Consider the following 12,662-nt stretch of genomic DNA (forward strand, 5'->3'; position numbering starts at 1 on the left):
TTTCTCATCCTCGGAGTATTAATCGGAGGGATTTTGTCACTCAACAAATGTCTTTTGGCATTAAAAGAAGCTGTGGAGAAGTTTAAAGACAATCTATCCTCACAGTTTGCTTCTTTTGTCTACATATACTAATTTTTTCTCCTATTTTTGAAATGCAAGTAAGTTTTATTAGGATGTGTTACAATTGTCCATTTTGCATCAATATTACTAGGATCTTTTGGGGTCTTTTGACCTACAGATTCACCAAAAAAGTTTTCTTCCGTTAAAAATAAAAAATTTTTATATCTTTAATTAGATCATATTCCATTGGTTCCAGCCTCTTCTTAAGAAACACCAGTTATATTTATGCTGGATTTCCTTGGGTTCAATATTTATCAATTTCTCTATTATAATTCTAATATATTTTTCTTCAAAATTTCATTTTGTATTTCCTACATACCACGTTTCTTATATTTCTTTTGCTTCTATCTGGGCCTTTAGTTCACTGATTTTTCTATTTTCCTTTGGACTTTGACAACTTGTGTTTTACAACTATTTAGATTGTTTTATCATGCCTTTTTATAAGACTTTACAGAATTTATTTTGGCTGTTTTATTAAGAGAGAGTACATTGCCTTAATGGCCTTGCGATTGTGGAGAAATTATTTGTTTGAATTTACCTATTTCCTTCTGCTGAAATTACATCAAACATAATCCACAAAAATCTGCAATTCTTTTTGTCCTAGAAACACATATTCATTAAGTTTTGAGCACTGAAACAGTCAAAACAGTCAAAACTGGGTCACTACAAATCTCTAAAAACTTATAGTTTCACTGTGTTGCACTCTGGAAATCATGGTCTCTAGTATTCTTTTCATTCCTAATTGTTTCCTGTAGTCTCCTTGGGCTAGAAGACAGTTGTACACAGTATAAAATGACATGTCCATATGACTCTTCCTTAGGCTCCACTTCTCCTGATGTTTTATAATGCAAAACTAGGTCTCTGATGGAAAATTCCTCACTTCCTCCAAGGCCCATTCACTCCTCTAGTCCCTGCTCTCTGAAACAAATGTGGGCTGTGCATCTCATGACAACTAAAGAGGTACATGTTAGCTGTCAGCATATTACTCACAGGCCAATAATTCACAGCATTTTGCAGATGTTTTCACATTTACAATTTGGAGTTAGGGCCATTTTCTTGTTTGGGGTAATACGATTTTTCTCTATTTTTGCTCTTTACTGTAGTTCCCATATCATTACCCAGAAGTCAAGGCTGTCATAAAATTCCACAAAATAGTTCTGTGTATTTACCAAAAAATACTTATTTACTATCATCTCATTATTTACTCTATTTTAAAATTACTTGTCTCCCCAACTCAATCAAAAGGTCCTTGAGGCCTGCTGTTTATCACTGAGTCATTCTTTTTCTTTCATTATTTTGTTGCTTCAAAATCTAGGTTCTTTAAGATTCAAAATAAACAATGTATGTAGCTCTTTTCTCTGGCCTTTCCTCGAATGGAATCAACTGAAAAATCAATTAATGTAACAGTTTACTTAATATAGTTGTATTAAAAAGAATTTGAAGGCCCAATGTGGAAATAAATGTAATGATGAATTTTTAGGTGTCAATTAGATAACCTAGAAATGACTTACGTGGAAGTCATTAAATCTGAGATATAGAATAGAATCAGGAACTTTGCAAGAATAAGTTGTAAGCTATATAAATAAAATTCATCATATTTATTAAAAAGTTATTAATCATCATAAAAAGATGATTTGTGACAGTCATACAGTAATATAGAAAAACATATACTAACAAAGCAGACAATGATAAAAATCTATATGAAAGCTATAAAAAATTTCAAGGTAGCTTCTCAAGCAAAGCTCAATCCCATTTCAGGGCTTTTGCATTTGCTACTCTTTGCCTGATGTGTTGTTCCTTCAGGTTCCTTCACATCTTTCAGGTCTTGGTTCAAATATTATCCTCCCAGAGACCACCTCCCTCTCTTCCACTTTCTTTTTCCTCTTTCCAGTCCAGCTAAAGTAATCACCTCCCACCCAGTTGCTCTCTTTCAACCACAAAGTTTTTGGATGCTTGATAAATATTTACCCAATGAATAATACACAGATAATATTATAACTCTAGATAATCAATACTTGCAGGGAAACGATGAAGCTTGAAAGGCAGAATGGAACCAGAAGGCAAAAGCTTTAAATACCAGGCTAAGGAACTTAGGTCTGGTTTCTAAAAGCATTGAGAAGTCGCTGAAGGTTCTTTGGGCCAAGAAAACAATCTTATCAAATCTACAGTCCAGAAAAATAAATGCCAATGATGTGCAGGAAGGCACAGAAAAGGAAGGGAGAGGTTTGAGGTAATACCAAGTGAGACCTCTTCAATGGCCCAGGTAGAAGATGACAGAACCTCAACTGAGAGCAGAGAGGAGACACATTCAAAAAATTTCTGAGGTAGTTGGTGGTAGAAAGAAGATTTGAGTAGACAAAAAAATAATGTGTCTTTTTGTTTGTTTGTTTGTTTCAATTTTTTTTTTTATTTCAGAGAGATGAAGGGAGAGGGAGAGAGAGATAGAAACATCAATAATGAGAGACAGTCAATGATTGGCTGCCTCCTGCACGCCCCCTACAGGGGATCAAACCCACAACCAGGGCAGGTGCCCTGACTGGGAATCAAACTGGGACCTCCTGGCTGATGGGTGGACACTCAACCACTGAGCCATGCTGGCCAGGCAAAAATAATGTTTTGAGGAGTCAAAGGTCAAAAGAAATAAAGTCATTTCTGAGCAGTGTTATCAGGTTCTTATGAATACCATGTGTTTTTCAGAAAGATAAATACAATAGAAAATAGTTTAATAACTCCAACTAATATTCTTCCCCTAAAGTTAGCATGTGTGCCACTAGTTAGTTTCCTTACTGTCTGAAACACCTGAGAAAAGACTCTAATAACCAAATTCAAAAGGAGTAATGAAGGCTTTAGTACTTACGTACCAGACATGTGGTTAGATGAAGCCATGAGAGCCCAAAAGAGAATCACAGTAGCAAAGTTCTATGACTGTCTTAGAGTTTTTGGTTTCCTATGAAGGAAGAGGGCCTAAACAATTTAATACAAATGATTCTTGTTTTCAGATGCCAGGGAGGTGGGCTGAAGAAAGAAGATACTACCAGAGACTACTGTCATAGGCTACAGCCTTCTGTAAGCTGTACCTCAACAGGGTTACATATATGGCCACATAATATATGGTGCTCTGTACATAGCAGTCTATGTGAATAGAACTCCCTACAGTTATGCAGGGTATATCTGTACACAGTAGCCCCTAAATGAGTGAATCAGAATGAAATGACATAGAAAATTATATGTACACATATATATTATATATAATATGTCATATATATCAACTCAAAAATATGTAAGCTATTAAAATATGTAAGCTCTGTATTACCCCGTCCTAAAGTCCACTACTTATTAAATGCAAATTATAAGTTTAAATTATTTCCTTAACAGCCTGAAAACTTCTACTGATTAGCACTATCTGAATCACTCTGCCTTTTATCTCATTTCTTAATGGAATCGAAGGAGTCACAGGACTCAAGATGGGACAAGGCCAGGGTATCGAAACTCAATGGAAACTTTCCTACCATGTTTTGTCTTTATCCAGTAATAGTAAGCTATGTATGGGGATTGATCTCTTGCTCCATAACACCTGTTAGGCTAAATGCCCACACAGCTTCAGGAAGAAGTGATACTGAGATTTCAGAAAGTTACAGTTAGCCATCAAGGTCTCTCCTTAGTCTGACCTCATCTCATTTGTTGACTCTCCCTCTTACTTTCATCTTCCTCAGATTGGTCTTTCCATTCTTGCATGCTCTCTCACTGTTCAGGTCTCCCTTAGTCATGCTTCTCTATTCTTCCACCCATTCAAATAGGTTCTATTCATTAATGATACACTTCATTCACTTCCCCTAGAGAACTCATTATGACCATTGTTATGGAGTGAACTATGGCCCCCAAATGTTCAAATGTTGAAGTGCTAACATCTAGTACATCAGAATATGACTATATTTGGAGATAGGGTCTTTAAAGGAGTGATTAAATTCAACTGGAGTCCTTAGAATAGGTCCTAATCTAATCTGACTGCTGCCTTATAAAAAGAGATTAGAACACATAGAAAGATGCTGGGGGCAAAAGTGTGAAAAGGAGCTACGATGTGAGGACACAGCAAGAGGGTGGCCATGTGCAAGGTAAGGAGAAAGGTTTTAGGAGAAACAAACCCTGGAGCACCTTGATCCTGGATTTACAGCCTTCAGAACTGTGAGAAAATAAATTTCTGCTGTTTAAGTCACCCAGACTGTGATGTTTTGTTATGACAGCACTAGAAAACTAATAGATTTTGGTACTGGGAAGTGGGGTGCTGCTGGGATCTAAAAATGTGGAAGTGGCTTTGGAACTGGGTGATGTGTAGAGGCTGGAAGAGTTAGAGGTACACATGTTGGGAAAAACTTAGATTGTCTTGAAGAGACTCCTGGTAGAAATACAAATGCTAAAGGTGACTCTGTGCAGTCTCAAGTGGAAATGAAGAACATATTATTGGAACTAGAGGAAAGGTTATCCTTGTTGTAAAGTGGCAAAAGATTTAATTGAATTGTGCTCTGGTGCTTTGTGAAAGGTAGAAATTGTGAGTGACAGACTTGGATATTTAGTAGAAGATATTTTTATTTTTTTGTATGTTTTTATTGATTTCAGAGAGAGGAAGAGAGAGATAGAAACACCGGTGATGAGAGATCAGCTGCCTCCTGCATGCCCCAGAATGGGGATCAAGCCTGCAACCTGAGCATGTGCCCTGACTGGGAATTGAACCATGACCTCCTGGTTCATAGGTTGATGCTCAACCACTGAACCATGCTGTCTGGGCTAGCAGAAGAGATTTTTAAACAAAGTATTAAAGGTGCACCCTGGTTAGTCCTTACTAATTACAGTAAAATGCAAGAGGAGAGGGAATTGTTAAAACAGAACCAAACTTGAAGATTTAGAAAATGTTCAACTTATTTATATTGCGAAAGAAATGAGAAAGTGCATTCCAGAGAGAACATTAAGAGTATAGCTAGACAATTATATGACAAAGAGATTATAGGTGTGAGTCGTAGATCTAATTAACCACTTCAATAGAAACACTACCATCTTGAACTGAAGGGGAGAGAGATGGGATGAAATGAAGGAACGCTGTTGGACTTCTGGGATTCTACAGGTCAGGTCAATAGAGCTATCTACCTGTAAACAATATGGTGCTGTTTCTCCCACAATCAGAATTATTGGGTCCAGGAATCAAGGTGTGGAAAAGGGAGTGGTATTTACTATTATCCCTAGTGACCTACTTAATGCTTTGCTGACTTAAAGGTCTTAGTTCCTAAGGGAGGAATATTTCCACCAGGAGACACAACAATGATGCCTCTGAACTGAAGTTAAGACTGTCACTTTGGCCTCCCTATGCCTCTAAATCAACAGGCAAATAAGGGAATTATTGTGCCAGCTGGGGTGACTGATCCTACCAAAGGAAAATTGGACTGCTACTCCACAACAGAGGTAAGGCTGAATATATCTGGAATACAGGAGATCCCTTAGAGTGTCTCTTAGTATTACCATGCCCTGTGATTAAGGTCAATAGAAAACCACAACAAATGCAATCCAGGTAGGACTACTAACGGCCCAGGCCCTTCAAGAATAGAGTCACCCCACCAGGTAAAGAACCACAGTGAACTGAAATTCTAGCTGAGGCTAAAGGGAATACAGAATGTGTAATGAAAGAAGGTAGTTACAAATCCCAGCAATAATCATATGACCAGTTATAGAAATGGGGACTATAATTATCAGAGTATTCCTTCCTATTTTGTTATAAATGTGTATCTTTGTTTTCTGCCCTCTTATCCTCTTGTCATGTAGCATGAGATGTATTGACTTTATATCATAGTTTTTAAGTACTGTTAACTACAACATAGGATTTAAGTTATAGGATATCAGTAAGAGTAAACAACACCCATGGACTTTGTTTCCTCTTCTGGGGAAATGATTAGCACATTTTAGTTGTATGCAAGATAATTAGGCAGAAGTATGACCTTATTATTGTATTTATATAGAGATTAAGTATGGTCTGAGATGCGTGCATGGGTGCCACTTTGACAATTTATGACAGCTCTTTTTATGTGTCAACTTGACTAGGCTGAGAGATGCCCAGATATTTGGCCAAACATTATTCTGTATACTTCTATGAAGATGTTTTTTGGGGTGAGATTAACATTAAATTGGTAGACTTTGAGTAAAGCAGATTATCATCCAAAATCAGTGGGCCTCATCTGATCAGTTGAAGGCTTTAATAAAACAAAGACTAAGCTCCTTGAGCAAAAAGGAGTTCTGCCAGAAGGCCACCTTTGAACTCATAACAGCTCTTTCCTGAGTCTCCAGCCTGCTGCTAGCCTACTCCATCAGAATTTGGACTTGCCAAGCCTCCACAATTACTTGAGCCAATTCCTTAAAGTAAATCAATCTCAATCTCAATCTCTCAATCTCCCTCTCTCTCTTTCTCATTACAAACACACACACACACACACACACACACACACACACACACACGCAAGCACACACCCTGTTGGTTCTGATTCCCTAGAGTACCCTAATACAACAAATTTGACTCACATGGGTTCCTCCTTTTCTGGATATATAATCTTGCTATTGTTCTTAAATTATACCGTATTTAAGTCTTCCTAATTAGACAGTATTTGCCCAAAGACCAAGATCATAGCTTAATATCCTTTGTTTTTCCCCTCATCTGTTCACAGCTCTTGTTAGGTGCTCAAAATATGTTTGCTGACTTGAACTGAGAAATAAGGAGGATACAATAGGAATGCTACCTAGAACTACCTAGGATCTCAGGAGATACAGATAATTCTTCCCTGGAACACACAGAAATTTTTTGATGATTAAGGTTTCTGCATGGGAAATTGATTACTTAGTGTTTGAAGTCCTCCTAATATGCCCAGCTTCAGGCCTCCAGCTCATCCAAGGGAACAATTTGGCTCTGTAAGTCATGATTTGGTAGTCTTGTGGTTATTTATATGTAAACACATTTTACTTTTTAATCATTCATGCACCCCACTTTTAAGTGATGGCACTATTCTATGACTACCTGAGTATTTCCCCTAACACTCTCAAATGAAATCTTTCAAGCTGTAGGGCCACTTACATCATACTTTCGGGTTCTACTGCACAAGCACCAACTGCTTTTGTGACATTGACAAGAAGAGCTTGGTTTATTCCAACGAGGAGGTTCACAAGTGGTTGAATGCCACCACATTTCCGGATAATGACTCGGTTTTCATATTCTTGACAACATTCTCCCAGTGCGCCAACCACATTCACAAGAACTTCTTCGGGCTGGTCAGTTAAAAGTCCCACCAAAGTTTCAATGGCTTTGTATTCCCGAAACCTAAATTCATCACAAGAAAATGAGGTGGGGAGGGAAGGAAAGAGGAGAACAGTATTATTTTTGGTATAAAATTACCTGATGATAATTAATAGTAATAATATTAATAGCTAAAAATTACTAAATGTCAACTATATATTCATTCCATCCTTACAAAAACACTACAATGTAGATACTATTATAATCCTCATTTTCAGAAAGTTAATCTGAAGCTTGGTAAATAGTGAAGCCGGAATCCACACACAACCCTCTGTGCCCTTAACCTCTATGCTGTACAGCCTCTAAAACAGCTACAACTTTTTCCAAATCTGAGCAGCAATGATTTCATTATGCTAAGGGCTGTTTCCCCATGTTACAGAGACCACTGTACATAAACAAAGCAAAATAAATCTATTTTGTGTTCAATTGGACATGTGATTATTTGTTTAATATAATCATCACATCTGAGACAAGGAAGAGTTGCCTCAGAACAACCATTATAGAGGGTGAGAACTCTAAAAATAAATGAAGAGATGAATTTGAACATTAAATTAAATCAAAAGGTCATAAAGTTTACAAATACTTTGGAATTCAATGAAGTCATATTTGAAAATGACTACTCTTTAAGATTAACTGGTTAGTTGGCACTTAGCTGACTCATCTTGTTTATCTTCATAAAAAGGAAAAGAGTGGAACCACTTTCATCTCTAAAGATTCGGTGGGAAATCCACTCCCTCAACCTCAGTAGGTCTCTGCAGCAAATGTAAGAGATACTTCACATTTAAGTGGCTGCCCATATGCCAAACAGCCTATTTGCACAGAAAGATTATGTCAGCAAGCCCCTGAGCCCTACTGAGGCACAGAAAACTATTGCCAGGGGTAGGATGGGAAGTAGGAGTCTTTCATTTCTAAGAATTCTTTAATTCTGCCAACCTAGTCTAAATGTGTATCTATAAAAACTATAGGAGAAGCATTAGAATTGACTCTTTCTTAAAACACCATTAAATTATAAGACTATGTTTTGGTGGCCTTATTTTTATTACAAAATATGGAATGCCTTCTCTTACTTGGTCACATTCTCTTTGCTGATGGAACATTTCCATATTGCCCCTGTGACAGCTGCCAAACGTTCTTTATTGTCAGTGTTGTTGAGCAGGCTGGCCAGGGGCTTAAGTCCTCCATGCAGCCTAACCAGGTCACGGGTTTCCTCATCTTCAGCACACTACACAAAAAGTCAAGTCAGAAGCTGACAGTGAGCAAGGCATATAAAGATTTCAGTGATTATGAAAAAGGATGTTGTTCTACTAGCTATGAAACTTATCAGAGAGTATAATTTTCTGAAGGCACCTCCAAGTAAACATTAGTCTCTTCTATATTGGCAACTATCTGACAAAGTCTGTCTTCCTTTACATGGTTTTGGCAATATCTAGCAGTTTCTATATACTTTGGCAATTCTCCTAAGCCAGTTTGGAGGTAGCCTGGGCTTCCACCAAGACAGATGCAAAGGTGGGTTAGAAACCTAGAATGCCACATACATGGATGGACGATTTCTGCAATGATGCAACCCAGAGTCTTGGGAAAACATAGAAGAGAATATAGATCAGTGATGGGGATTCAGTCAGATCTTCAATGACCCCAAAAATCTAAGAGGTGAGGAATTTCCCCACTAGAGTTTCTATGCCTAGAGCAGTAGGTTATATCAATAGCAACCAACAGCTTATTCAAACATGTGTATCCATGTTTGTGTCAACCTTTGAAATTAATGTGTACTGCATAGATGTTCCCATTTGATCATCCTTCCCAGGTTATAGAGCCAAAATATGATTAACTTAGTATAGGTTTGCCATTATCCTAAACATACAGTTGGTCCCTGAGGCCACATGATACACATATACATGTAATGTATCATCAGTGAGTGCCGCTGGGAGAAATTCTCATCGTAGTGCACCACAGGCACTTGCCATGCTTATCTATTTCTGACTTTCCATTCTGGTTCAGTTGCAGCTTTTAAAAAGTAATCACTATTTCTAACTGACCCTTAACAGTTACTCTTATGAGGCATATATACAGTCAATGCTATATATCCTTGTTCTGAGCTGGTTGCATGCCCTCAAAACTCATAAATTAAAGTCCTACCCCCTGTACCTCACAATGTGACCATATTTGAGGACAGGGTCTTTAAAGAGGTAATTAAGGTTAAACAAAGTCATCGAAGTGGAATCTAATCCAATATGGCATGGATCCCTATAAGAAGAGGATATTAGGACACTGAGGAAAGATCACATGAAGACAGTGGGCGAATGGCACATAAACATGAAGATAGCCATTTATAAGCCAAGGACAAAGACCTCAGAAGGAACTAACTCTGTGGACACTTGATTTTGGACTTCTAGCCTCCAGAACTATAAGGAAATAAATATCTGTTGCTTAAGCCACCCAGTGTTGTGGTACTTTGTTATAGCAGCCCTAGCAAACTATTACAATACTTTGTTGACATGAACCTCCTCTCTGATTCTATCCTTTGGGTGCACTCTCACTGCACATTTCAAAATGCATTCCTTTAGGAAATCTATTCTGATTAGGCAGAAGCTGGCATGGCCAGTAACCAGCAACATACCAATTTGTCAAGGCCAACTTTTCTACCCCTTTACCATTCTAAATCAGTTTTTTGATACACAGTAAGTCCTCACTTAACATCATCGACAGGTTCTGTGACTTTAAGCAAAAAGACGTAACAAAACTAATTTCACCACAGGCTAACTGATGTAAACAAGAGTTAAGTTACTACAGCATCTCATCAACATTATAAGGAAATAATGTTGAATAAAATTATGTTATTTGAAAACCTGCTGTGAAATTTATAACCCATAAAAAACTATGAAATTTATAACCCATAAAAAATTAACGAAGAGCCCAGCTGGTGTTGCTCAGTGGTTGAGCATCGTCCCATGAACCAGCAGGTCACGGTTCGATTCCTAATCAGGGCACATGCCCAGGCTGCAGGCTCAAGTCCCAGCAGGGAGCATACAGGAGGCGGCTGATCGATGTTTCTCTCTCATTGTTTCTATCTCCCTCTCCCTCTCCCTTCTCTCTGAAATCAATAAAAATATATTTTAAAAAAATTAATGAAGATTAAAATACATAAATAAACCAATAAAACAGGAACACACACACACACACACACACGCTCATTTATCCGTCTTGTATTGGTAGGAGATAAATTTCCCAAGACTGTATTTGAACGGGATATAAGAAAACCAATACAAAGGTACTATATACATATTTAGCTATTTTACACTAAGTAAATTGTTTTAGCAGACAAAGATATGCAAGTGTCTTATAGAACTGTAAATAATCAGACATGTTAGAGAAGGTTTCTCTCTGAAATATACAGGGTTTGTTATTAGCACAGCACAGTGGTTCTCAGACCTCTTGTGCATGAAAATCCCTGGGAGTTCTTGTTAAAAATGCAGATTTCTGAGCTCCATCCCCAGAGAATGAGACCACATGTTTAGAAACACTGCCTTGACCCACATGAACAACACCAGGACTATCCACAGGTCCACTGTACCTGGTAAATGGCCATGGCGCAGTGTTCCTGCAGCTGCTCATTCTCACTATTTAGGTTCTTTACTAGATTTTCAATTATCCTTTCTGCTTTGATTGCAGCTCGGTAGTTTGCCTAGAAATAGGGATTTAAATATTTATGTATATATAATGTATGCATATAAGTATCTATTTACATTTATTAATCATTACACTGAATAAACTTTCTTAGTAAATAAACTAAAGCCCAAGGTTAACATATTGATATAACGATAAGAGAACTTAGTCAACATTTTCAAAAATAAATCAGGTCAGAGCATATGCCCAGGATGCGGGTTCATTCCCCGGTCAGGGTGTGTACAGAAGGCAGCTGATCAATGTTTCTCTCTTACATCAATATTTCTCCCTCTCCCCCGTCCCTTCCTCTCTCTCTACAAGTCAATAAAAACATATTTTTAAAATAAAATAAATCACACAAGTACCAATTTAATTAATGTTCTACTAGTTTGATCTTCTCTTTCTAATAAAATGCTGACTTCTTGGGGGGGAAAAAATCCTTAGCAGTCATGATAACCTTAGAAATTCTTTTTCAACTAAAGAAATTTAAGGGCCCAGCCGGGCATGGCTCAGTGGTTGAGCGTCGACCTAGGATCCAGGCGATCCGGGTTCAATTCCTGGTCAGGGCACATGCCCGGGTTGCGGGCTCAATCCACAGTCGGGGACGTGCAGGAGGCAGCCGATCAATGACTCTCTCATCATTGATGTTTTGCTCTCTCTCTCTCCCTCTCCTTTCCTCTCTCTGAAATCAATAAAGATATATTTTTTTAAAAAAAGAAAAATGAAATTTAAGGTAAATGAGAGCAAGAGAAACAGAGCTGGCCTGGATACCTCTGATGCACATTCTTGCAACGTCCCCACCACCGGAATCAGCATGTTTTCATGAGATGTCTTCAGCAACCGAGCCAACAACGGAATCCCCCCAGCCTTACGAATGGCTTCTTTATTCGCATAACTCTTACTGCAGCTCCACAGTGCCAGTGCCCCACAGCGAGCCACTTCCACATCTCTGGCATCGTACAGACTCGACTGAGCAGGTTCTGCAGAATTCTGTGCACAATCGAGTAGAGCAACCTACAAGACAGAGAAACACAGTGTACATGGGAATCTTTCCAATAAAACTTAATGCATCCTGCAATAGCTACAGGGTTGCTACCAAGCTCACCTCCATCAAAGATAAGAATATTTTTAAAAATTAACTTTCATACTACACAGCAGTCAGTGAAAGCAAAGAAGCAAAACCCTTCAAAACACCTTCCTCCAGATTTGGGAGTTTTCCCATTTTCTTCCCATGAGAAATTTAATCCCACCAAGATAATATTTTCTCAATATGCCTCTAACATTTATATTAGTAAGATTTCTAAACCACATACTAAGCCCTGGTATCTCAGAAAAAAAGTAGGCTCCCTAAAGCCATGAGAACATCCTAATGAGAACTGAATGGCCTACACACTGTTAAAACCATGAGACACAGCCCTCTACCTGCACTGCCAAAACCAACCAAACCAAATGGCACAGCTGCCAGGATCCTCTCTTTTCTTTGCAATGACCAAAGTCACTGAAGGCGTTAAAGATGGGCAGTGTCTATGGCTACGGCAGTATGGCAGGGTGCCCC

At 38.2% G+C, this 12,662-nt stretch overlaps 1 protein-coding gene across 1 annotated transcript in view; it reads right to left on the minus strand.

Annotated features, from left to right (window-relative positions):
* Window positions 1–12,662, minus strand: part of ODAD2 (outer dynein arm docking complex subunit 2) — a 199,402-nt gene that overhangs the window by 116,616 nt on the left and 70,124 nt on the right. Inside the window, exons 13-16 of the mRNA XM_016211753.2 lie at window positions 11,879–12,121; window positions 11,016–11,126; window positions 8,512–8,666; window positions 7,226–7,468 (exon numbers count right to left, since the gene is read on the minus strand). Coding sequence (XP_016067239.2) covers window positions 7,226–7,468; window positions 8,512–8,666; window positions 11,016–11,126; window positions 11,879–12,121 — 752 coding nt within the window. The remainder of the gene's footprint in view (window positions 1–7,225; window positions 7,469–8,511; window positions 8,667–11,015; window positions 11,127–11,878; window positions 12,122–12,662) is intronic.

Source organism: Miniopterus natalensis, chromosome 1 (assembly GCF_054644295.1).
Source record: "Miniopterus natalensis isolate mMinNat1 chromosome 1, mMinNat1.hap1, whole genome shotgun sequence".
In the NCBI taxonomy this organism is placed as follows: domain Eukaryota; kingdom Metazoa; phylum Chordata; class Mammalia; order Chiroptera; family Miniopteridae; genus Miniopterus; species Miniopterus natalensis.